Genomic DNA, 26,817 nt, shown 5'->3' with positions numbered 1-26,817 from the left:
ACAAAAAGGGGACATTTGCATTGAGAGTGTGGGCACCGAAGATCAACTTGCTGATATCTTCACCAAGCCACTTGATGAGAAGAGATTTTGCAATATAAGGAATGAATTGAACATACTTGACTTCTCCAATATGTGTTGATGCACCCCCCACTTATATGACATGTCTCTCCTTCGAGCAATCCAAGGTAAAAGTTGATTGGCATGGCATACATACTTGCTAAGAACATGTTTAGTGCATCTAGACATATTTCACATTTGAACAGGCTCATTCATGAAAATCAAATGAATTTGATACTTGTATGGTACCACTATTGCTTGTATGCTTGAAATAATCTAGTGCTAGCATATGACATGTTTGTGGGCTTATAAACCTAGTGTTTGATCTAGAAAATAAGCTATAAGTGTTTAACTCAACATGGTACAAGATAACCCTTATTTGGAGGTGTGAAGAAGCTTGTCCTTGGATCAAACCGAGTTAAATATCTTTTCTAAAGTAATCTAGATTGAACCAAATTGGAAAAATGATCCTCATTTCACATGGTTTCACCCCAACCTATCTACAATTTAAGCTCACCTTTTGTGCTAATTGTTGACAAAGGGGGAGATAAATTCACAAAGATAATAAGATAGGAGGAGCAAACAAATGAAATGACATTGTAAGGGGATCAATAAAAAATGCAAAAATTCACAAAGATAATAAGATAGGAGGAGCAAACAAATGAAATGACATTGTAAGGGGGTCAATAAAAAATGCACACAAGTAGGGGGAGCAAGCTCATAAACTTGTATGTTGCATTTTGATGTGCATTTCATATATTTGCTTGCATAGCACAAGTCTTAAATTTCAATATCCATGCTTGTGTGGTGTATGCTAGTTATAGTTTTGAATGATGAAATGAAAAACTAGCATGCATAGGCTAAGTAACTAGACTCATGCTCACATTATGAAAACTAGACCCTTGCTTCTAATGTTGATCTCTCTGGGTATTCTAGTTTTTTTGTGTATGTCTAGTTACTAATGGTGCTAAGAATGGTATATTGATGCACTCCGATTGGTATCACGCTTCAAAGGTCCATCTCTTATACCTTAGCATCATTTGGTAGAAATTGTCTCCTATAATTCCTATCTAAAGCATATGTGCAAGCCACAATCCAAACTCTTAGCACATATGTAGGGGGAGCAATTGCTACCATTTGGAGTTCATGAAACTTATCCATATTCTTTTACACATGGTAAATATGCTTGGGCAAGCAACGTGGATTCAATTAAATCTCAATTCATATCTTTGTGTAAGGGTTGTCATCAATTACCAAAAAGGGGGAGATTGAAAGCTCTAGTTTGGTTTTAGTTAATTGATGAAACCCTAAGTGCTAACCTAGTTTATCAAAGTGATTATGAGATAGGTAGCACTACTCCAGGTGATGAAGCAATGGCGAAGATCATGACGATGGTGATGGCATGGTGATGATCAAATGCTTGAACTTGGAAAAGAAGAAAGAGAAAAACAAGAGGCTCAAGGTATAAATAGTAGGAGCTATTTTGTTTTGATGATCAAGACACTTAGCGAGTGTGATCACATTTAGGTTAGATAGCCTTACTATTAAGAGGGGTGAAACTCATATTGAAATGCGATTATCAAAGTGCCACTAGATGCTCTAACTCATTGCATATGCATTTAGGATCTAGTGGACGTGCTAACACCCTTGAAAATGTTTGTGAAAAATATGCTAACACATGTGCACAAGGTGATACACTTGGTGGTTGTCACATTTGAGCAAGGGTTAGAAACTTCACCGGCACCCTATACAGAAAAGATAGGGGTTCACAGAGTGACCGAACGCTGGTGGTGCAGTGACCGAATGCTAAGGTCTAGCATCCGGTCAATGACAGCAGAAAGCACACTGTCTCGGTCTTATGACCAGATGCTTGAGTGTAAACTGACCGGACGCTCATGGTCTGAGTCCGGTCAGTGCTGACGTATGGTGATGTGAGGTGCACAGAGGAAACATTGAGTGACCAGACGCAGGGTGTGTCCAGTCAAGCGTCATGAAATGTCGCGTTTGGAACCTTACTGGAAATGACTGGACGCTGAGATCCAGCGTCCGGCCACTTTCTAACTGACGCGTCCGGTCATCACTTGATCGTTGAAATCGGGCGATCGGCGTTTGAAGCCGATGACATGTGGCGCACATTGCACGACCGGACGCTGAGGTCCAGCGTCCGGTCAATATGACCGGAGCGTCCGGTCGGCCCGTGTTCAGTGCAGTGAGGAGCCCAACGGCTCTATTTCGTGGGGGCTTCTATTTAAGCCCCATGGCCGGTTCAAGCTCACTCTCTTAGCCATTTGCATTGACATAGCAACCTTGTGAGCTTAGCCAAAGCCCTCCCACTCATCTCCATCATTGATTCATCATCTTTGTGAGATTGTGAGAGAATCCAAGTGCATTGCTTGAGTGATTGCATCTAGAGGCACTTGGTATTCGTGTTTTGCTGTGGATTTCACTTGTTGCTCTTGGTGGTTGCCACCACTTAGACGGCTTGGTGCAGCGGTGGAGGATTGGCACGAGTTGGTGATTGTTTGTGGCCATCTCTGGTGATTGTGAGGGGATTTGTACCTTCCCCGGCGGAGCGCCGAAAGGTAACTCTAGTGGATTGCTCGTGTCATTGAGTTACCTCACTTGTGGGTAGGTTCTTGCGGTGTCCAATCATGTGGACGAGGTTTGTGCAACACCTCTTAGCCGTCGAACCACCAAGTGTTGGTCGACACAACGGGGACGTAGCGTGTTGGCAAGCACGTGAACCTCGGGAGAAAATCGGTTGTCTCTTGCCATTTGGCATTCTCTCGGTGATTGATTTCATATTCATCTTGTGATTGGTTCATCCCTCTACACGGCGGTATAATCACCCTACTCTTTTATATTCTTGCAAACTAGTTGTGGCAAGCTCTTTAGTGTAATTAGAATTGAGAGCTTGATTTGTTATTTAAGTTCATCTAGTGGAGCTCTTTAGTGTAGCAAGATTGAGAGCTCTTAGTGAGTAGTATCATAGCAAGTTGTGTGTCTAGTAATCATTGCAACTAGAATTGTTGGATAGGTGGCTTGCAACCCTCGTAGAGCTAGAGTAAGTTTGCATTTCGCTATTTGTCTTACTAATCAAATTGCTCTAGTTGATTTGTAGAATTTTAAATAGGCTATTCACCCCTCCTCTAGCCATATTAGGACCTTTCAGATGGCTGCAGTCCCTATGGAGTTACTCCTTGGAGTCCTCCAAACCATAAGCACTACTACAGAAAAAGCTTTGTAGAGATGATTGCTTGGAACATAATGAAGATAATGTATTGGCAAGAATGTTAGACTATAAGGAAGCTATCATATCTTATTTAAGTTGGGCTAACCTCTTCCTAGGATTCCATAACTTGAGCCTTTATGTTCATAACGACGTTATGCTTGCTTTTGGTACTCTAGAAAAGCAAATCTTGATCGAACCTATATTTGCCCAATGGATACAATCTGCTCATGGTAAGACGGCATATGGGTTCAATATACTCTTATCTTCAATGAATGGCCCCGCTTTTAATGCAGGTCGAAACATATGGTTGCCCGGATGGTTGAATGCTCTATCAGTGCATGTTTAGAAATCTGAATAATTTCTAAAGACGGCTAGCCAACTTTCTTTAAAACCGATTTCTAGAGGTAAGTTGAATTTTTTAACCCTAGGACTCCTCTAAACGAATTCAAATGAACAAAGATTGAACTGAATTTTTTAGACCTCTTTGAGTACTACAACTTTGGTTTATGTCATTTCTCCATTTGAAATCATTTGAAAATGAAAAGATAAATTTCAAAATTCATGTATTTAAAAAAGAATATCTAGTTCTAATTATTTCAAATGAAAAAGTCATCGACTACAAAGTCATAGATCTCTTTGATTAAGTACTAAATCTTTGGTTTAAGTCATTTCCCCACCCGAGGCCATTTGAAAAATTCAAAGAAATTGAATTTCAAAATCTAAAAATTTAAAACATAATTTTGAGCCCGGTGTAATGCCCTAGAGTCCAAACAGTTCAGATTCACTTTACACGTTGAGTGAACCACATACTACCACTAACCCACTTACGCTTTCGTACTTGTTTCATGTAAAAGAGTTAAACCGGAGATAGTGGTATGGACTGTAGAAGTCTTATATTTTAGTCTAACCCACACCACACTCAACATAAAAGGTGAGACTAACTCAACCCCCCCCCCCCCCCCCCCCCCCCCCCTCCCCCAATAATAGATCAACATACAAATAGGCCTATACGGGTCAAACTTCAAAATGGGTCGGATGTGATACCTAGAGGTTTCAAATGAAAAGTAGCCGGTACAAAGTTGCAAATCTCTTGAGTAATATAACTTTAGTTTAGATTCGTTTTTCATTCTAAGGTCATTTGGAAAACTCAAATTTTTAAAATCTAAAAATTTAAAACATAATTTTGGGTCCTAAATACTTTCAAATGAAAAAGTAGTCAACCATAAGGTTGCATATCTCTTCGAGTACTATAACTTTGATTTAGATTGTCACTCCATCCGATATCATTTAATTTTTTTTAAAATATACATTTCAAAATCTTAAAATTTAAAACATAAATTTCTGGGCCCTAAATGGTTTGAAAAGAAAAATAGTCAACTATAAAGTTGCTTTTCTCTTTGAGTACTACAATTTTCATATAAAGCTTGTTTTCATCCAACCTGGTTTTGACAAGTTATAAATTTTATTGTCGTGCATCATTTGTAGTTGCTTTAAATCAGGAGCCGCCTCTAAAAATGGTTTCTGTAGTGAAAGTGACATATGATTGTGGTTTGGTAACTGGCAATATTTCCAACAAGCAGAATGCTTGAAATTGCCACATGAGGCGACGATCCTAGCAGCGACATAGAGACCGAGACCAATATAAAATAGGTAATATGAAAAGTCGAAGGTACATATTGGTTTGGCGTTAGCATATTTGCTATTTGGCTATCAGTCTGTTTTGGTATTTGGCTATCAGTCTGTTTTGGCACACTTTCAGGTAATGTAGAAACCGAAATCGATTTTCTCCTCGGTTACACTATCACTCGTAAGAATTAAGAACGCAAGGGATATGCCGATAACTTTTGGATAACACATATGAACAAACAACTCAATATCTCAATGCAAACATGGGTGTCACAATTGAACGAAAACAGAAATAAAAGGAATTTGTCACTTCAGACTTCATGATTGCCAGATGGTTTCTGTTCTTCGGACTTGCTATTGTGGGCTGTGGCACCACCTTTCTTGCGGAAGATTGAGACTAATGCATAGGCTGCAATATAGGCCAGGACAGGGATGACCAAGTAGACGACATTCCTGGATGTCTCCCAGTCTCTGGTACTGCCTGCTGCATAGGCCCCCAGCAGGCCGAGCATGTCAAGCAAGATAGCTGTGTGCATTGGCCAGAGTGGCAATTCGTAATTTTGGAGAGTCGATGGCCAGAGTGGCAGGAGCAAGATGATGACGACGACGGAAGCCATGAAGGAGGTGGAGTTGCAGTAGAAGAAAGCATGGTACCGGCGTTTGTTGATGTAATGGAGGATGGAGCTGCCAGCAGAGCGACCATTGCTGTCGTCCTGCCACAGGCCACCTGGTGGCTTCAGGCCAGTCTGGTAGGTTACGCTCGCAGCAAGGACTCCTAGCAGCATCAAGTATTCACGCATGTTCCTATCTCCTGATGATCCAGAGACAGAGAGCTGATCTTCTTGCCGTGCTTCTGCTGGCATCTCTCCCTGAGTTTTACTTTCCTGCTGGTTCTGTTTCGTGCCGGCGTCTGGTTCTGCTTGCCCGGAGGAATCAGCTGCATTATTCTTGATGCACCTCCACCACTGCTTCCCATGATCTCTTAGGTAGGGGTGAACCCAGAAAATGACTACCTCCAGGGCTACAAAGGCAAACACGGCAACAACCAGCGTCAACACATAAATGGAGGTGCGCAGATCCCTGGAGCTCCCAGCGGCATAGGCTCCCATGAGCCCAAACATGCCCGCCACCATGCACACGTAGAGCGCGTAGCACCGTATCCCTGGCCTGTACAGGTTCGGGTTCACGAGCAGGACGATGAGAGCCACGGACGCCATGAAGCTCGCCGCGTTGCAGTAGAAGAAGGCCATGTAGCGGGGCCGGTAGTGGTCGTGGAGCACCGGGTAGCCCGCGCGGTGCCCATCTTCATCTTCTGACCAGAAGCCCCCCGGCGGCGTCAGCCCAGCCTGGTAGGTGAGCGTCGCCGCCAGGATGGCCAGGAGCAGCAGCATCTCGCGCCTGTTCTCCAGCTTCTTCTCCGCGTCCGGGTTGCTGTCCTTGTGGTCTGGAAGCGTGAAGAGGACGATGTGGATGACCACGTAGACCAGGACGATCCCGGCCAGGGCAACCACGTAGATGGAGGTCGTCTCGTCCCTGCAGCACCCCGCGGCGTACGCGCTGATCAGGCCGAACAGGTCCAGGATCATGGCCGCCTCCAGCGTGTGGCCCTTGAGCAGGAATCTGCTCTGGACCATGAGGATCACGATGAGGGACGCCACGAACGCCGCCGAGTTGCTGTAGAAGAACACCTTGTACCGGGTGGGGTGTGTGGTCAGGAGTATCGGGTCACCGATCTTGTGATCGTCTCGGGTGTCGGGCCACAGGCCACCTGGTGGGTCCAGTCCTGCACTGTAAGTGATGCTCACGACAAGGGTCGCAAGCAACATGACAAGAGACTGTCTCGCCTTTTCCACTGCTTCTTTTGAAGGATCCTTTTCCACTGCTTTTTTTGAAGGATCCATTTCCACTGCTTCGCCGCCGCCTTCGTGTTGATTTATGCCCCTGCAGGCAATTGCAAGCAACATATATTAACAAAGAGTTAGTTAAATTGCAAGCTAGAAGGGCCTGTTTGGAACAGAGGATTTGCAAAAGAAAAACAAAAAACGGATTTTTTATTAAAGTTTTCTCGACTTACTGTTTGGAACAAAGGAGATATGTATTCCTTTCCAAAGGAAAGACTAACCTTCGCTTCACGAAACTAGAAAAAAATATCCAAGGAAACCTAAAGGAAAAATACCTGTAATGTTTTCTCAAGTTCTAAAGACTGAAACTTTTGCTTCTTTATTTTTCGCATTATTCAATTCCTGTGTTCTTTTTTCTATTCCTTTGTTTTACGCTCCTGCGCGTTCCAAACATGCCCGAAATGGAGATTGAGAGGGAGGAGGTAGTTGTGCAGATACTAATACGTACCTGCTGCTGATCTGATTCTGATCTGGTGGAATTTGGTCTTCTTCTTTTTTGATCGGTGGAATTTGGTCTTCTGATGATCTGTCAAAGCAGCAACTCCTTAGTGCTCCCAGCAATTCCTAATTAACTCCTAAATTGCAACCAACCAACTCCTTACTGCTGCTGGTAATTGAGCAGATACATACCGGCTGCTCTGCTCTGGTTTATTTTGGTCCTGCGATCTGTCGAAGCAACTGCGAAGCAGGCTTGGAATGGAGCGATCCTGCTTCATTCCGATGGCCTTGGTGACGGCCACCTGGAGGAAGATGTAGGCAAGAACTCCGGCGATGAGGCAGATGACGTAGGTGGTGTCGTCGAGCTGCCTGCAGCTCCCAGCGGCGTACGCCCCCATGAGGCCCAGGAGCGCCGTGATGGTGAGACCATACAGAGCCACAAGCCGCACAGAGAGCTTGGTTGTGAGCTTCTTGTCGACGAGGAGGATGATGATGAGCAGGGACGCGACGAACGCGGTGGTGTTGCAGACGTAGAACGCCTGGTAGCGGCTGGAGTAGTGGTGCATCAGGACCGGGTCGCTCATCTGGTGCCCGTCCTTGGTGTCGCCCCAGAAGCCGCCCGGCGGATTCAGCCCGGCCACGTACGTGATGGTCACCGCGAAGGTGGCCAGCAGCATCAGGACCTCATGCAGTTCTTGGCGACGCTCATGAACATCGCTTTGCTTCCTGAGCAGCAGCCGCGCCAGCTCGCATGAGCATCCGTATTTGGAGAAGAGGTTGCAGACGAAAGCGACGACGACGTAGGCGAAGACGGCGCAGACCAGCAGCGCCGAGTAGATGGTGGTGAACTTGTCCCGGCAGCTCCCGGCGGCGTAGGCGCCCATGAGGCCGAGCAGGTCGAGCACCATGACGACCCGCAGCAGGGCCTCCCACCAGCCCGTGTTCTTGCCATCCAGGACCAGGAGGAGGAGGCTGACCACGAGCGACGCGGCGAACGCGGTGGCGTTGCAGTAGTAGAAGGTGAGGTAGCGGTGGCGGTGCGCGTACTGGAGGATCGGGTCGCCCGCGTGGTGGTGGTGCGGGCCGTCGTCGGTGTCCTCCTGCCAGGCTCCCCCCGGCAGGTTCAGCCCGGCGACGTACGTCACCGTCGCAACCAGAGTGGCCAGCAGCAGCAGGTACTTCCTCAGCTGGTACTCCGTGGAGGAACCTGAAGGAGGCTTAGCAGCAGGCTTGTTGTTGTTGTTGCTGCCCAAAGCTTCATCAGCCACAGCCCCAGCCACAGGGGGGGAGTGGGAGTGGCTTTGTGCGCCGCCGGACGCCATTGGACTCTGGGAGGAAGCTACTTTGTTGTTGGACGCCATTGGCTTATCTGTCTGGTGACGACTGACGGGCCTTGTAGCAGTGGCAGAAGACGCCTTGACCCTTGAGGAAATGCTAATGCCACGGCTAGCCGGCCTTATCGGCACAGCCGGCAGAATATAACATGGTGCTCGCTTCTGATGTGTCCTAATAATTGCATGATGACTCCATCGGGTCGTCGTCTTATTTTCAGACAGTTATGGCCTGTTTAGTTCCCAATTTTTTTTTGCGCAATATCCATCACATCGAATCTTACGGTACATATATAGAGTACTAAATATAGACGAAAAAAAACTAATTGCACAGTTGAGTGAGAAATCGCGAGACGAAACTTTTGATCCTAATTAGTCCATAATTAGACACTAATTGCCAAATACAAACGAAAATGCTACAGTAGCCAAAACCCAAATTTTTTTGGATCTAAACGCGGCCTTAGTTGGTTGTTTTTTTTTGGCTAATAAATCCGGCTGGTGCTGATTTATCGTGAGAGAAAAACACTGTATCAGAACTGATAAGTCTTGGCTGAAACCAGCAAGCAAACATGCTGTTTATATAAAAAGTTAGGGGGTGTTTGATACAGATAGCAGGTGTCCCATTGGATATCATATCTATTATCATATCGGGTGTTTGAATATTAATATTAAAACTAATTACAAAAGTCGTGACTAATTCGTGAGACGAATATATTAAGCTAATTAATCCATTATTAGCACATGTTTACTGTAGCACCATATTATCAAATCACGAACTAATTAGGCTTAATAGTTTCATCTCACAAATTAATTTTAATCTGTATAATTAGTTTTATAATTAATCTATGTTTAATATTTTAAATAGTGTTAAATATGTTTATGTAGTTAATGTGACATGGATTAAATTTTAAAAAATGGGAAGCAAACGTCCCTTTATATATTCCATTCCTCTCCTTTCTCCCTAGCTTGCTTGGCAATTTAACGAGCATCAATGCTATTCTCCTTCTCGATGGGCTCTGTGTTCCTGAGATTCCTATGGCCTACGTGGCAGTGGGAACAAGCAAAACAACCTGTTTTCTGTGCATGCCCAGCTTTCAGTTCAGAACTGATAAGCTTTGGTTCCCATTTCCGAATTCTATTTTTCCTTCTCTTACTTCAAGCCCGTGTTTAGTCGGGGGAAAGTTGGAAATTTGGTTACGGTAGCACTTTCGTTTTTATTTAGCAATTAGTATTGAATCATGGACTAATTAGGCTCAAAACGTTCGTCTCGCAATTTCCAACTAAACTGTACAATTAGTTTTTTTTCGCCTACATTTAATGCTCCATGCACGTATCGCAAAATTCGATATGATGGGTACTGTAGCATTTTTTGGGAAAACTTTTCACGAACTAAACATGGGCCAAGTTGAATTACCATTTTCTTTCTATCGTATTTTAGTTTTGCAGCCGAAGAACTGTACGGGTTTCTTAAAATACAGCATATATATGAATCTCCTAGTTGAATTACAAGCATCATGGAAGCTTCTTAACCCAACATCTTTTTCAGGCCGAAGGAGGAGAGCTAGCTGTCGTCTTACCTGGATTTTTGCTTAATCTATATGACCACCCATCAGACAAGACTTGCGCATTTTGTGTTCACCACATTCCATGATCGAGCTGCACGCGATGTATAAACATGTCCACGCTGTTTGGCTGATAAGCCAGCTTAAAAAGTACTCCAACCCAAATTATAAGTCATTCCAAGAGTTTTGAGAGTCAAAGCATCTCACTTGAATAAATTTATACGATAAAATAATAACATTTATGATGTCAATTACTTCCTCTGTCTTTACAGTGCATTCTAGGATTCAAAATTTGTCATCAAATATAATGCATTCTAAAAGAAAAACTAATTTTACATTAAATACTTTTCAATTATCAGTCAATCACCATTAATCACATTGATGATAGCGCCTGATTAGAAAATAAAACGAGGGTACATATGTCTTTTATGTTCTCTCTTAATTTGTTTTAAAATTTCTAAAATGCGGTGTGTTACATGGCCGAAGGAGTAAGTATCATTAGATTCTTCATTAATTATATTTTTATAGTATACTTATTTGATGTCATAAATCTTTATAATTTTCTCTATAATTTTGGTCAAACTTAAAATTCTTTGACTCTCCAAGATTATTGGAATGTCTTATAATTTGAAATGGAGGGAGTATTGTTCGCTAATTTGTTATGTAAGAAAAATACTATATCATAATTGATAAGTCAGGCTGATAAATTCAAGCGAACAGGACCATTACCTACATCCCAAGTGCAATTATTTCAAATGTTGGCACGTTCACCTTCCACTCTCTGACCTGTTCAGCTTCAATCATTCGCATAAAATAAACTGCCCTAAATTAAACAAAAACATGCTATCCGTTGACTAGAGGAGGCGACTTAACTCGTGGTGGTGGTTGGTTTAGCTAGGAGCTTTTAAATTTAGTTTTATTTAGCCAATTTTTATCTAAACATTATGACTAAATAGGATTAAATAGGTTTTAGTTCTCTCTAATCATTCTTGAGTGGCTAAATGAGACTAAATTATTTAGGAGGGACTAAATTTAGCTGCCGCAATCCAATCAAGGCCTTAGTAGTATTATATTATATGCATGAATATGATATCAGCTGCACACGTCATGATGCTGACGCATCAAGTAATCCAGTACGAGTAGGAAGAGTAATGCAGAAGGCTGCACCACCGCTACAATTGGCTAAAGGCTTGAGACACAGACAGGCTGCCGGCGACCGGAGTTGGACACTCTACAACTCCAACTTCAAAAAAAAAAAAAAAAAGGGGGGGGGGGGGGGGGGGCGCTACTGATTGGTGGTGCGTTCAATGAGATGCCAGCTGTGATGTTCAGTACTCTTGGTTGGTGTTCGGGTAAATGCCCTGTTTTCCGGAGACGCTGCTCACTTCGATTTACCCTATGTTCAACTTGTTTAATTTATTTTTTTAATTGAAATAGTATTTTTCTTTCATAATAATTTAGTCAGAATAGTATTTTTCAGCTAATTTCAACCAAGTTTAACACAACGAACGGAGCAATGAGACAAATTCAATGCTTCTTAGTTCCGACCAGGCATGGATGCTGATGGTGTAGAGCTACTGTAGCTCTTCTAGCTTGCTGGAAGTATTCTGTACTATCTTTTATTATTACCACGATCCCAACCATCTATCTTTCGATCGTCATGTGTCTTTCAGTTATGTGCAAAAGCTCGAGCCCATCTTTATAAATTCTCAAATTATTTTAAATTTGACTATATTAGTTTAAAAAAGACAATATCAAGAATTGTTATTCTAAATAGGTATATTATATATTCCATGATGAATAATGCTAAATATTTATCAAAATATAGTCAAACTAAAGATAGATTGACTAAATGCTCCACCAAATTGAGAAAAAAGATTCCCATGAAACTAGTTAAGGGGTCTTGGGGACCACAACCCTCGTATGGCCCTCTCCTTCGTTCCCACAACCATCAGCTCGTTCGGGCTAGCATTAATTTTACACGGTAGCAGCTGAAAAACACTGTAGCAGCTGGTTTTTAGTGAGAGAAAAATACTATCCCGGCTAGAAAAACACTGCAGTTTGTTCAGCTGGCCACAATCAGCTAGCTGGGCAGCCTTTTTTTTTTTCAGCTAAAGCAGTATTTTTCTCTAACAAAAAACCAGCTGCTACAGTGTTTTTCAGTTGCTACAGTGTAGAATTAATGCCAGCCGAACAAGCTGATGGTTGTGGGAACGAAGGAGAGGGCCATACCAGGGTTGTGGACCCCAAGACCCCTTAACTAGTTTCATGGGAATAACCATTGGCACAAGCCGAGATGTTTACTTTTGTAGAGAACCTGAGGACCAAAACCAGTCTGCATTGAAAGGAGCTTCCACATGGATGGCCCAGCGACAGAAAGAAGTCATCTCTAGAGGCGCTATGAAAAGGGAATTGAGTGCTACTACAATCAATCCTTTCAGAGGCAACTATCGATGCTTTGTAGAGATGGCTGAGCCAGCTACCTCTAAGCTTAGGTGTAACACACCCAAAATACGTTTTGTGTTAGGAAGCGCTAAACGGTAAATAGTTCAATAGAATTGGTTGTAAAAAGCAAATCTTTTACTTGTTGCTCGCATGGTTCATTATAGACTATAGATACATAAAACTCATTGAAGGCACTCCATTTGACTACTCATGCATGTTATTCGAAGTTTGGATAAAGAAGCTAATGCCGTTGGAAGATTGAAGGAAAAAAAAAGACCGTGAACAATAATTATGTTGTAACAATCATGTTACTCTAGCATTACCCGGTTGTGTCTTGCTGCCAAGCCTTTTCCTATCCTGTAAAACCTAATACCTATATCCCTTGATGAGCCGCCGCCCTCTCGTATTCATAAGAGAAGAGAGGACTAGATAATAGAGAAGAGAAGAGAAGAGAGGGAGAGAATTAGGGCTTGGCGTTGTTTGCTGCCTTATCTGTTTCTCCTCCAGGATCGGTTAGTCATCTTCTTCCCTTTATGTTTTTCCCTCAATCCTATGTTTTTCCTCGTTATTCTTGATGGCAATGTCATGGTTAGAGTAGATCAAGCTGACGTGACATGTAGTGTCAAAGTTTAACGCGAGGGAGAAGGGGAAACATGAACTTAATCGTTGCGGATCTTCATTGTTCTTGCTGTGGGTGGTAAGATCTCGCTTTTATCTACTGTTTGACAGAGAATCCATGCTAGGGTTTACTGAAATCGATGAATTAGTAGATGGGTTTATAGTTCTAATCTCATAATTAAGGCATGTTGTTTCTCAAATTGTTCTGTTGTTGTTTTGTGATGTTTACTGTTTTCATGTGCCCAAAAATCCTAGAAAAATACATTTCAATAGTAGACTTCAATACCTTTCTTTCAGCAAACCTTTATAGTTGTTTTGGTTTGGGATATATAATCGTTGTTTGGTGATGCATTTGTGCTGCTAGACTTTTGGATAGTTTTAGATGCATTCAGTTTTACAATATCTTAAGTCCAAAATCTCGTAGAATGATGTACGTGAAAGTTGTATGGAATTTTATAAGTTTTCCAAATTGGTAAAGATCATAGATATTGGATCAGTATATCTCTAGTTATATATGTTTTAGTCGGCTACTGTTGTTCTGCTGTCAGAAAAGTTCAGTTAGTTTGCTTGCTTGTTTTGAGTATCTTAGATTCTTCAAACTCCAAAAGTCATAACATGAAAGTTATAGATTATGACGTTTTATGTATTCTTCAATCATCTTTGCAAGCGTGCTAACTCCTAAATACTTTACCAAACAGCTAAGCATCAAGTTAGAATTTTTGAAAGTATTTTCAAAACATTTTCTCTTGCTACTCACCACATCACTAGATCTAATGCAAATGCATGTAATCAACACCTAGTGGCACTAGATAACCATGTTTGCTATTTAAACTCCCCTCGTAATAGTACAACTATCGACAAAAGATGCTCAGCAGTTCACCGAGGGGTATCCCATGATGGTAGATTTGTCGTAGAGATGAGCGAGATCAGGAGCGAGATGATAATACAAGTACCAAGACACAAGATTTAGACATGTTCGGCCGTCAGTATGACGTAATACCTACATCTGTGTTCTGATGTATTGCATTGAGATGTATGGATCGTTGTGTAGATGTATGTATCTTGATGTAGCCTGTCCGCTAGGGGACCCCTACCTCTCCTTATATAGTATGGAGGGGTAGGGTTACAAGGAAAGTAGCCTATTTGGTACTATACAATATCTTATGGTGCACGCCGAGCAGCACCGTGCACACCATGATCTTGTGGGCTGGGCCACCTCTGATGGTGTGGCCCATGTCTTGTCTTATGTATACCGGGGGCCATACCCCCACAGCTAGTCCCCGAGCCTGATAGTAGGTGACAGAGTCACGTGGTGCCAGGGTTAGAAAGTAGAAGACTAGTCGAGAAGTAGCCAATCCTCGGGCGTAGCCACGAGATGAGAATAAGCACATTCACCACAAGGTGAAGTATGCCCACTTAGTCCCCGAGCCTACCGGAAGATGAAGAATGAATCTTGTAGCAGGGTCAAAGAAAAAGAAGTCTAAAAGCTTGTTGACGTCGTCTGACATGCGTGTATCAAGACCCCAGACGTGCTGCCCAAGATCAGCACCCTGATCCGAACAACATGGAGCAGCTTGATAGCACACCGATGAGACGTAGCAAGATCCGACCACCAAGGGAGCACCGAGGAGTCCCTGGCGCCGCTGGTGATGTTTGAGCACTGAGGAGTGAGGAGTCCCCAGCGTCGCTAGTGATGTCTGAGCCCTGAGGAGCGAGGAGTCCCCGGTGTCGCTGGCGATGTCCGAGCACCGAGGGGCGAGGAGTCCCCGACGTCGCTGGCGATGACCGAGCACCGAGGAGCGGGGAGTCCCTGGCGTCGCTAGCGATGTCCGAGCATCGAGGAGCAAGGAGTCCCCAGCGTCGCTGGCGATGTTCGAGCACCGAGGAGCGAGGAGTCCCCGACGTTGCTGGCAATGATCGAGCACCGAGAAGTGAGGAGTCCGCGGCGTCGCTAGCGATGACCGAGCATCGAGGAGCGAGGAGTCCGCGGCGTTGCTGGCGAGGTCTGAGCACCGAGGAGTCTTTGGTGCAGCTGGCGATGTTCAAGCAGCGAGGAGTTCCCAGCGTAGCTAGCGATGTCCGACCATCAAGGAGTCCTTGACGCAGCTGGCGACGTCCGAGCAGTGTGGAGTTCCCGGCGTAGCTGGCGATGTTCGACCACCGAGGAGTCCTCGATGTAGCTGGCGACGTCTGAGCAGCGAGGAGTTCCCAGCGTCGTTGGCGATGACCGAGCACCGAGGAGCGAGGAGTCTCAAGCGTCGTTGGCGATGTCCGAGCACTGAGGAGCGAGGAGTCCCCGGCGTCGCTAGCGATGACCGAGCACCGAGGAGCGAGGAGTCCCCGGCGTCGCTGGCGATGTCTGAGCACCGAGGAGCGAGGAGTCCCCAGTGTAGCTAGCGAGGTCTGAGCACCGAGGAGTCCTCGACGTAGTTGGCGACGTCCGTGCGGTGAAGTGCGCCCACTTAGTCCTCGAGCACGAAGAATCCAAACACCGAGGAGTAACCGGCGTAGCTGGCGATGAAGCACAAGCGATGAATAGTTTGGTCAACTGGTCGGCGGCGAAGTGAGCATTGAGTAGAAGCAACCGGCGAACAGTCCGATCAACTGGTCGGCAATGAAGTCCATGAACCTAGCGGCCCGACCAGTTGATCGGTGGAGAAGTCCGAGCACCAGGTGGTCCGATCACCTGGACGATGATCCTACAATACAAACATGTAGAATGGGTAGTACATGATGTAAAAATATATGAACTCCGGAGAAAAAAAATAGCGAATGTAGCTTGGCGATCAGTTGGAGTGAAGATGTATTTAATATAAACCGATCAAATAGTTAGTGTGTAGCTGAGTCTCCAGCCCTAACTAGCCTGTTAACCATAACGCAGAGCGCGAAGCCTGTGCACGTGTAGGAGGAACAAGCGTCACTAAGGAGCCACTGTCGATCACCCATAACGCAGAGGGCAGACGCTCGTGCACATGTAGGGAGGAGCCAGAGACCGGGCTGTCTCTAGAGATGTCCGAGCATCAACAGGACTGTTCGGGGGTTCGGAAAATTGTTTGGAGAACAAACATGGAGAAAACAGCTCGAAGAAACGTCACGGCGATATACGGAGATTAGAGAATATTTAGAAGAATATTAAAACGTGACTTAGCTTTAGACAAAAAGTCTGGTCGGCGACGTATGGTGTTATCTAGTTCGCGTTGACGGCGAGCACCTGGCGGGCGGTGAGTTGTTGGTGAAGACGACCTCGGAGGTGGTTTCGAGATCGGATCTGCTATTGTGGGGGCTGGTGTAGCCAGCGATGAATCGTCGTCATGGTCCGACATGGATCTCCATGAGATTGACGACGAGAACGCGTTGTTGATTTGAGGTCCATCTGGCTCGCCCTGGGATCAAGCGCACACCCCTACCTGGCGCGCCAACTGTCGACAAAAGATGCTCGGTAGTTCACCGAGGGGTATCCCACGATGGTAGATTTGTCGTAGAGATGAGCGAGATCAGGAGCGAGATGGTAATACAAGTACCAAGACACAAGATTTAAACAAGTTCGGTCGTTAGTATGACGTAATACCTACATCCTGTGTTCTGATGTATTGCATTGAGATGTATGGATCGTTGTGTAGATGTATGTATCTTGATGTAGCCTGTCCACTAGGGGACCCCTACCTCTCCTTATATAGTATGGAGGGGTAGGGTTACAAGGAAAGTAGCCTATTTGGTACTATACAATATCTTGTGATGCACGCCGAGTAGCGCCGTGCACGCCATGATCTTGTGGGCTGGGCCACCTCTGATGGTGCGGCCCATGTCTTGTCTTGTGTATACAGGCGGCCATACCCCCACAACAACTATCTATCCTAAACCCGCCATGCACTCTACTATATGTCTTGGACAACAAACAAAATCCCTAGCATATACCTTTGCTTTTATCACTATAGGGTTTTGTTTTTCTCTTTCTTCTTTTTTCATGAGTGAGCTTGCTCCAATTGGATTGATAACCCTTCGTCCATCTCCAAGTCTTATTTACCACCTTGGTGTGGACTCAACCACTTGAACAGCACTTGGCAAAAGGTTAGTTCACTAGTTATTTCAATTACCAAAACCAAACATAGGGATTTTAACTTGGAATGGAACTCACAACTGCCATAGATATATATTTTCTTGAGGGCTATATGCTGATGACCCTAAGGATATGTATAGCAAAAAAAAATATTGACACACTTATCTCAGTTGGGAATCAAACTCACAAACGGAGATTTCGTGTGAAACAAAATTACCACTACACAGCAAAGTCACTTGTGTCTAGGTGAATGTTTCTTTCTTTTTATTTATTTTTGTGGATCTTGTAATGATTTTTTGTCACCCTAAACAATTTTAAATGGAAAAAATTGAACTAAAAAGTTTTATATCTCTTCGAGTACTACAACTTTAGTTTATGTTGTATCTCTATCCGAGTTCGTTTGAAAAATTTCAGAAAAATTTAATTTCAAAAGTTTGATAACTAAATAGCAGATCCCGACTACATGATTTTCCTAGCCTTGCAGCGACGTCATCATTTATTCACTACACCGATCTGCGCATGTATACATGCAGCCTCCACACGTCCACCACCTCCACCCGGTGACCAGTAGTAAAAAAAGCAAGAAAGCAAACAGTCTCCACCACCTTCCTCCAAGCTCCAAATTGCAGCTCCACCCCTGTCTCATCTTATTTGTCGCTAAGCGCAATCGCGACCTAGAAACCAGCCTCGTTTTGGATCATTGGAATTAAATTCATTCTAATAATTATAATTTTGACACAGATTAATTAAGCTAATATGGTTGTACATGAAATATATTTGTATATTATTGTTAATCATTCAAGGCAGATACTTATATGTTGCATTTCTACCATAGGGAAATGAGTTAAAGAACTTGTTATAAGTTGGAGAGTAAAAACATAATATGGTGATCTGTAGAATCAATTTTCATCTCCTACCCTTTAAATTTGAGATAGGCTTATATGTGAACTTGAGAAAGTTATGGAATGTCAAATTCCAATCCAAATATCCTAATTCATTAAGTAGATTAATTCCAATTCCTACAAAATGAGAGGATCCAGATGGCCCCTATCCTCTAGGATATTGGATAGGAAACTATGGTACCCAACACAAGTTTCTATACATGTGGGTCCAAAACAAATCTAACCAATCCTTCCTCTCCCTCTCCCTACAATTGGCTTTCGGTGGAGCTAGGTGATCGGCAATGTGGCAAAATCGACTAATTTATAAGAGCACAAGTACAATGGAAACCACCGGAGCAATCGCACTGTCATACTTGAGCCCCATATAAACTCGGTAGTCCATCGAGTATCACAAAGGATCTCGAATAATCCAACATACAACCAAGATCGTACAAGATTCAACATACAAGCCACATGTTACATAAGTTCACAAGTATCTCAACATACATCGGAGTTCAAATATAGTTATTACAATACTAAGTTTAACTACAATAGCGGAAGCAATATAGTTTTAAAACCAGCATTTCACATATTTGTTCAAATACATGCCAGTTTGTGATCAAGTCCAACAAAAGCATCATAGATGAGATCACATAGAATAACCTTGCCCGTGACCTTACTCCTCATCCACGGCGGGAGGGAAGCAATTCTTGCAGTACCCATGGTATACAATACCATCTGCAACAAGTGGAAAATAAACCCTGAGTACGAGAAGGTACTCAGCTAGACTTACCCGTCATAAACCAAAAATAAAGTGACACCAAGAATCATGTAAGGCTGTATAAGTGGAGTTGGCTTGACAACATTTTGCATAAAAGCAGGAGTAATATATATATTTTGATATGATCAGTTATTCTAGCAACAAGTTATACCTATTAAAATTAAGCATGTCTAGGTTGGCACCTGTATTAGAGCAATCACTTGATTTAAGATGAAGCAAACAATAGTAACCATATCCAGTGTAATATTTGCACATTCCTCATTACCATCACATTCCATCAAGTTACTACGATGAAGGGGCTCTGTCAAGTTTCTCACTACAAGGGAGAGATGGCGATTCAAATGGATTGCAACCAGCTAGGCAGTATTCCTAGCACAAACCTAGATATACCTGCGCCAAGATAGTCTTAGGTCACCTTTGGTACAACTTAGGTACACATGTCATGGGTTCGATCAGCGCCGCACAACTAGGGACAACCAGCTACCAGGACAGTCAGGCCCAGCCTTGTAACACCTTTGTTGTTACGAGCTCGCTAAGCACTGAGATTACGGCCTAAGAGATAGATCTAATAATATAGTGAGTTCGTTTACTTAGCGTAAAGAGGTGGTGATGAAAACTCCTAACAAAAAGAATAGAATGAGTTGTGTTAATTGTTGGCAGGAAAACAATTTCTATGAACAATGACTAATTATCACTGGAGTATAGTGTGACAATAAATATTTGGGGGCAAGTTATGTAGTTGGGCATGCAATTTTAAATCCTAGAGAATAATAATATCAGCTAGTATTTTTGGGAAGCTCGGAAATCAAATTGAAATTAAATCCACTCTTCACGGTTAAGTCGGCAAACAAACGATTTAAGTTTAAAGTGATATCTTTGGTAAATTATTTAGTGGAACATACTTAAATAGTGCTTTAATATTTTGTTCATACGAGTTAGTATGTAGTATGGGCTAGGTCAAGGTACAATTGTTAGTTGAAACCGGCAAGGTTTAGACCCTTTAAAAATTACGGCAAAAGTGCTAAAGGTTGTTAGTTCTAACCAAGTCTTTACTCTGTCCAAGTCGAAAAAGAATTGTATACAATGCCATTTTGGCATTTAAAATTCAACAAAAATGATTAAGCCCTAGATCCATGTTCTTGCCCTATTGGTTGCGTCAAAGTGTGTACATGAGCATGGTGTAGGATGAAGTTGTGTTGGGGATCACGTTGCTCTCGTAAAAATTGCCCAAACTTCGTTATAACGCGTTGTAACCGCGTTGTTGGCGCTCTGTTCGTGAACCGACACTCCAGCGACAAACCAAGTTGGCATCCTTGTATCTCCCTCTCTAGTCGCTCTCTGGACATGAAGTTTGCTTCGTTAGCTGGGTGTTAGTATCGACTTTAGGTTAGGGGAATTAGTTGAGCCTCGATCGTGATCGTTAGCGGGTTTTGCTTTGCTTTAAAATGCGTGCACGTCAGTAGTTGATACCTCTTGGCCCGAGTTCAAGGACACCACACAAGTGGGTGCTGCTGGCGCCAGGCTTAGGCCATGGCTGGGCTATTGCCGCTGGCCAGCTCGCATGCCCGGGTCATGCCGCACAGCGCCTTGGCCTCGTGTTGGCTGGCTCCGGTCGGCTGTGGCCAGGTTTCCACTGGCGCGATGTGAGCGCGCCACCCTTTGGCCGCTGAGCCATGCGTGGAGTCGAGCTATGGCTGTGGCCATCATGCCAGGTTAGCATGGCAGTCGCCCCGCCCTCCAATTCATCTACCTATGCTGAGCCGTGTGTCTTGGTCGTAGCCGCCCTCTCATGCGCACGCGCTCTTGGCCATGCACCTCACCTACGGCCGTATTGCTGCTGTGTCTCGTGGCGCGATCCTAGCCGCTCATCCCATCTATCTCTACTGCCACAACTACACGTATCGCCCCACCAATGAGATAGGGAGGAGAGGATAGGTTGTTTATATCGGTAGTGCCACACCAGCACGTGGTCAGAGTCGCTGTCACATTCAAGGCACCGCACTCTCCGCTTGTTCAATTCGCCTAGCTCAAGGCTTCTTAGTCCAATTCCTCACACCAGTGAGTAGCATAGGTAGTCAAATAGATGCTCGGTTCCCCTCAAGCTCGGCTAGTTACTACCCACCAGCAAATTGGTGTTTTTGCTCGCCGCCAGTCATGTGCGCCGCCGTGACCAAAAGGTTGGGGGTAAGGCATATAGGCGTGCTAGCAGTTCAATTGCTCATAACCCTGAGCTTGCCTTGACTCCCTCTATCCGGTGCTCGCACTGTTTTGGCTAGGGTGCTTGTCATTAGTGGAGTGACATGCTAGTGTCCATCACAGAGCGCCACTGCCCCGCTCGGTCGCTCATGGCCAGACCGTTGTTGTGCTCCCCTGCTTCAACCGTCAGTAGGGAGTGCACTGCGGTGAGCTACTAATGCTTCTCCGCCATATCTACCTTGCCGTGAGGGTATAGGCTCCTTGGAACAGTTTGCGCTGCTGCCATGGAAAGCTGCTTGCCGCTGCAGCTCATGCTAGTGCATGTAACCATAGATGGCAACTGACCCGCTTAGTGTGTTCGCACAGGCCTCTGGTGGCCGGCGTGGATGCCCAGTGCCGCTGCTCACCACGCCGCTGTGCACGGGATGACTGGGGGTGTGCGCATGTGGGGGTACGACCCTGGATACCCATGACAGACCACATGGGCTGAGCCTCTAGGGGTGGCCCAGCCCACAAGATGAAGCCTTGCGGGGCACGACTCTGCTCGGCACCACCCGTAAGACACCAGGAAGATATCCTGAAGATACTACGAGATCTGTTAGGATATGTATGATCCCAATATTCCTGTAACCAGTTATTACTTTTCGGTTATCTCTCAGATCTAACTGACTTGTAACCCTGCTTCCCGGACTATATAAGGTGGACAGGGACCCCCTCTAAACACATGCAATATCATACGATAGCTAATACAAACCAACAGACCACATGAGTAGGGTATTATGTCATACTGATGGCCGGAACCTATCTAACATGTGTGTCTCTATTGCCTTCTTGTTCTTGATCTCACGCTCCTCTGCCGATCAATCTACCTTCGTGGGATACCCCTTGGAGGACTACCAATGATATTCTATCGACAGTTGGCGCACCAAGTAAGGGTGTGCGTGTTGTTTCCTTGTCGAACAAGATGGCTTTTTCTGTAGGCTCTTCGTCCCTTCCATAGCCCGGCCAGATCTTCACGGTCGGATCCATCTCATGGGTCATCAACGTCGATGGAGTTGGAGAGCTCCTTGAGCCGGTGCAGATCGGTTTTGTGCCGACCACCCTCGCACCTGCAACTACAGATCTGATCTTGGAGTCGATTCCAAGGTCTCCTTCAGCAACAACTCGCCACCGGCTTCCACGCTACCAGAGGAGGCAGATTAACAATGATGATCTGATCGAATCCATCGACCGGGTCAGACTGAAGCTCGTCGATTGTCTCTCCATCGCTGAATCAGCTCTGGACACTCTGATTCATCGCCGACCACCCTCCAATCTAGATCTATTGGAGGCTGCTCAGGAAACTATAGGGGTTATGGCCCTACCCTTCGGGTTCATCAACGCCGCCACTGCTTGCCAACATGCCCTTAGGGGCAAACTCGCCGACCCGGTCGCCGTCCAACTTCCACCAGCCATCAACATGCTACACTTAGGCTAGGGTCTCAAGGTGTCCCTCCAGACCATCCTGGAAGAAACTCTGGGCTCTGAGTCTCAGGGCTCTATGGAGACCCTCGCCGAAACCATCTCTGAGCAACTCCTCCTTCCACCCTTCTGGGGTGGTGCGACCTTTAATGTCAGTATCGATAGCCCTCCTCAGAATGGCAAAACTGAGGAGGAGCGCGTTGCTCGGGAGAACCAGAACGTCAACCACGCGTAGCACCGAGAAAATGAGGTAGCCATTGTGAGGGCCGAGGCTGCTCAGGATAATCGACTCGATTCACAAGGAAGACCGCTCCCGCTTCACCACGACCTTGACAGGGAATTTCTCCGCGTTGATAGCCACGACCTCTTCAAGACTCCAAGCACCAATCTGGCAGTAGTCACCAATGAGCTCGCTTGTTTCCCTCAAATGCCTGAGCTCGCTAAGATCGCCACCATGCTTAAAGCGGCTCACTGTCAGGTCAGTGAGATTCATGAGGATCAGAGACCTTCATGCTCTATGAGCATGATTCACCGATCAGCTACGCCAAGATCCAATCGCTGCCCTAGCCAAAGCCGTGTCGCTGACCAGTCGCTACCTCTCTAGGGGGATCTAGGGGCCATTGCATCGAACACCATCGCCAACATGACTAGGAGGTCAAACAGGACGCTCGAGTGCACCTCAGCAACCTCTAGGATGCGCGATGGCGTATTGAGCAACGTCACTTCGGTTGCCATGAAGACGAAGTGCGTCACCGCTAGGAGTACGAGAAGGAGTTTGGCAACCTAGACTCAGCCCTCAAGCCTATCCCTGACCGCAACGCCTCAGACGATGGTGTCGACAACCCTAAGGGGCCTCCAACTTTCACAAGGGCACTCCAGACACTTCGGTGGCCCTATGGTTTTAAGATCACTAGGGTCGAGCCCTATGAAGGAAGAATGAACCCAACACAATGGCTATAATCTTATGCCACTGCTGTCCACGCCGTCGGAGGAGACGCCAGCGTCATGGCAAATTATCTCCCTGTCATGCTCACGCCACCCGCCATGAGCTGGTTTACCAGCCTTGCGCCGGACTCTATCGGATCATGGGAAGAGCTAAAGAAAGTCTTCACTGACAACTATATGGCCATGTGTACTCGACCCGGCACCAAGCATGATCTCAGCTGCATCAACCAAAAGCCATCCGAGCTCCTCCGCAGCTACATCCGACATTTCTCCGAGATGAGGAACTCTATTCCCAACATCACGGAAGCTAAGGTAATCACCGCCTTTATCCAAGGACTCCACCATCACGAGCTTCGCTCAAAATTCAACCACAAGCCGCCCACCAGTATCGGCGAGATGATCACTATGGCCAACTAGTATGCCGATGCCAAGGAAGCCGAGGTGCGCTTCAATGAGGATGTAGGCACTCATCACCCATCTCACCGCTACGACGACCGCCCCGACGACCGACACCGCAGCGACCGCTGCCCCGACGACCACAGCTACCACCGTGACAGTGGTCGTGATCGGACATGAGGACATAGGCCTGGCCAAAATCACCGCCGCCAGCCAGACCACATCATCGCCACCATCGGTCAACCTCGCGCCAAGCGCAACTACGACAAACAATACCAAAAGATCCTCGATGGCCCGTGCCCTCTTCATAAGAACACCAAACACAAGATGAAGGACTGCATTGGTTTGGCTAAGGAGTTCTAGGACAAAACGCTCGATGACGACACCAACGATGGAGCTGGAGGTCGCTGACCACCTGGGGGCAACAACAATGCCTTTCAGGACCATGATAAGATGGTCACCACCATCTTTGGGGACCTCGCCTCCACTGAGAGCAGAAGCTCACCGCACGGCGGGTGCTCTCCATCACTACGGAAGACGCCACCGCTAACCCCATCTATAGCCCATGGTCCGAGGTCCCCATCACCTTCAGCAAGGCCAACCAGTGGGTGGATATTCCCTACATAGGGCATTTTCCCCTCATCCTCGACGCAACCATACAGAAGGTGCTCTTTAGAAAAGTGATCATTGATGGTGGGAGCGCTCTGAATCTCCTCTTCACTAGAGCCCTAAAAGAGCTGGGCCTCGATTTGTCAGATCTCACACCTTCTGACTCCACCTTTTAGGGTGTGGTGCCAGGCAGGGCCTCCAAACCGCTTGGAGAGATTACCCTACCAGTTCAGTTCAGCACGATAAGTAACTACCACGTCAAACATATCAACTTCTATGTCGCCAACTTTGACACTGCCTACCACGCCATACTTGGTCGGCCAGCTCTGGCCAAGTTCATGGCCATGCCGCACTACGCCTATCTGGTGCTAAAGATGCCTTTGCCTACTGGAGTCTTGGCCCTGTGGGCCAACCTCACCATCACCTATGCTTGCGAAATAGAGAGTCTCGCCCTCGCCAAAGCTACCGACCTCTCCATCCAGATGGCTAGTGTGGTCACCGAGGCCAAGACAGTGCCCGCTAAAGATATGGAGATCCCAGAGCTAGAGCCTCCCCGTGCCTCCGCCAAGTCAAAGGAAATCAAGGAGGTCGGCCTCGGCCTCGACGATCCCTCCAAGACCATGAAGATTGGGGCTCACCTTGACCCCAAATAGGAAAGCACGCTCATCTTCTTCCTACGTACCAACACCGATGTGTTTGCTTGGAAACCTACAGACATGCCGGGGGTACCACAGGAGAAGATCGAGCACTCCTTGAATGTCTCGCTGACCACCAAACCGATCAAGCAGAAACTCCGCCAATTCGTGCCAGACAAGAAGGAGGCTATTAGGGTAGAAATAAAATGGCTCTTAGCTGCTAGATTCATAAAAGAAGTGTTTCATCCAGATTGGTTAGCAAACCCTATTCTTGTTCAAAAAAAGAATAAAGAATGGAGAACGTGTGTTGATTATACTGATCTTAACAAACATTGCCCTAAAGACCCCTTTGAACTACCTCAGATAGATGAGGTTGTAGACTCTACCGCTGGCTGTGAACTACTCTCCTTCCTTGACTGTTACTCTGGCTATCACCCCTGAAGGAAGAAGATCAGATCAAGACATCGTTCATCACGCCCTTCGGTGCTTACTGCTACACAACCATGTCCTTCGGACTCAAGAATGCTAGAGCAACCTATCAAAGGGCCATCTAGACATGCCTCGACCAACAGATCAGCCACAACATCGAAGCCTACATTGATGATGTGGTCGTCAAGACCAAGGCCGCCGATAATCTTATCGTTGACCTTGAGGAAACTTTTGCCAACTTGAACAAGTACCGATGGAAGTTGAACCCTTCAAAGTGCATCTTTGGAGTTCCATCTAGTATACTGCTGGGCTACATTGTCAGTGCTCGAGGCATCAAACGTAACCCTAACAAGGTCTCTGCCATCACCAACATGAAACGGCCGACATGTGTCAATGATATATAGAAGCTTATAGGCTGCATGGCCGCCTTAATCCACTTTATATCATGCCTCGGTGAAAAAGGGCTACCTTTCTTCAAGCTCCTCAAGGCCTCCGAGTGCTTCTCCTGGTTGGAGGAGGCAGACATAGCTTTCAAGCAACTCAAGTTGTTCTTAACAAAACCTCCGATCATGACAGCGCCACGACCAGATGACACTCTGTTGATCTACATCGCTGCCACTTCCCATGTCATCAGCACAGCTATTGTCGTCAAACATGAGGAAGCCGGGCATGCCTACAAGGTGCAACGTCTGGTGTACTTCATAAGCGAGGTACTTAATGAGCCCAAAACTTGTTATCCTTAGGTACAAAAGCTATTATATGCAATCCTGATTACATCGCGCAAGCTCCGACACTACTTCAACTACTACAAGATCGCCGTGGTCATCGAGTTCCCTCTAGGGGACATTCTCCATAACAAGGAGGCCAACGGCCACATCATCAAGTGGGCCGTTGAGCTCGGTACTTACTCCATCGAATTTAGAAGCAGGCCTACCATCAAGTCATAGGCGCTCGCTAATTTCATCGCTGAGTGGACAGAGATCCAAGAGCCTATCGCTGCCACTTGCCCCAAGCATTGGGTGATGTACTTCGATGGCGCCCTTAACATCAACAGTGCTGGAGCAGGCATTATGTTCATTACGTCTGTAACGGAACTGACCAATTTATAAGAGCACAAGTACAAAAGCAATCACCAGAGTGATCAAACCGTCATACTTGCACCCATATAAACCCGGTAGTCAACTGAAACCATGAAGGATTTCAAACCAACTTGTATA

The 26,817-nt window shown here is 45.6% G+C and overlaps 2 protein-coding genes across 2 annotated transcripts; one reads left to right on the top strand and one right to left on the bottom strand.

The window, feature by feature from the left end:
• Positions 1-5,147: 5,147 nt before the first annotated feature.
• LOC136527067 (uncharacterized) lies at positions 5,148-8,691 on the bottom strand. Its single transcript, XM_066519687.1, has 3 exons — positions 7,447-8,691; positions 7,265-7,342; positions 5,148-6,856 (listed from the first exon to the last, which is right to left on the bottom strand). The coding sequence occupies exons 1-3, from the start codon at positions 8,613-8,615 to the stop codon at positions 5,227-5,229; spliced, it is 2,877 nt and encodes a 958-aa protein (XP_066375784.1). The 5' UTR covers positions 8,616-8,691; the 3' UTR covers positions 5,148-5,226.
• Positions 8,692-24,880: 16,189 nt separating this feature from the next.
• On the top strand, positions 24,881-25,189 carry LOC136526059 (uncharacterized). The gene has a single exon (XM_066518843.1). It carries the CDS (start codon positions 24,881-24,883, stop codon positions 25,187-25,189), a length of 309 nt encoding a protein of 102 aa, XP_066374940.1.
• Positions 25,190-26,817: the final 1,628 nt, after the last annotated feature.

Source organism: Miscanthus floridulus, chromosome 19 (assembly GCF_019320115.1).
Source record: "Miscanthus floridulus cultivar M001 chromosome 19, ASM1932011v1, whole genome shotgun sequence".
NCBI lineage: Eukaryota > Viridiplantae > Streptophyta > Magnoliopsida > Poales > Poaceae > Miscanthus > Miscanthus floridulus.
Note: the sequence above shows the minus strand (reverse complement) of the source record. Positions and strands in the feature narration are given on the sequence as shown.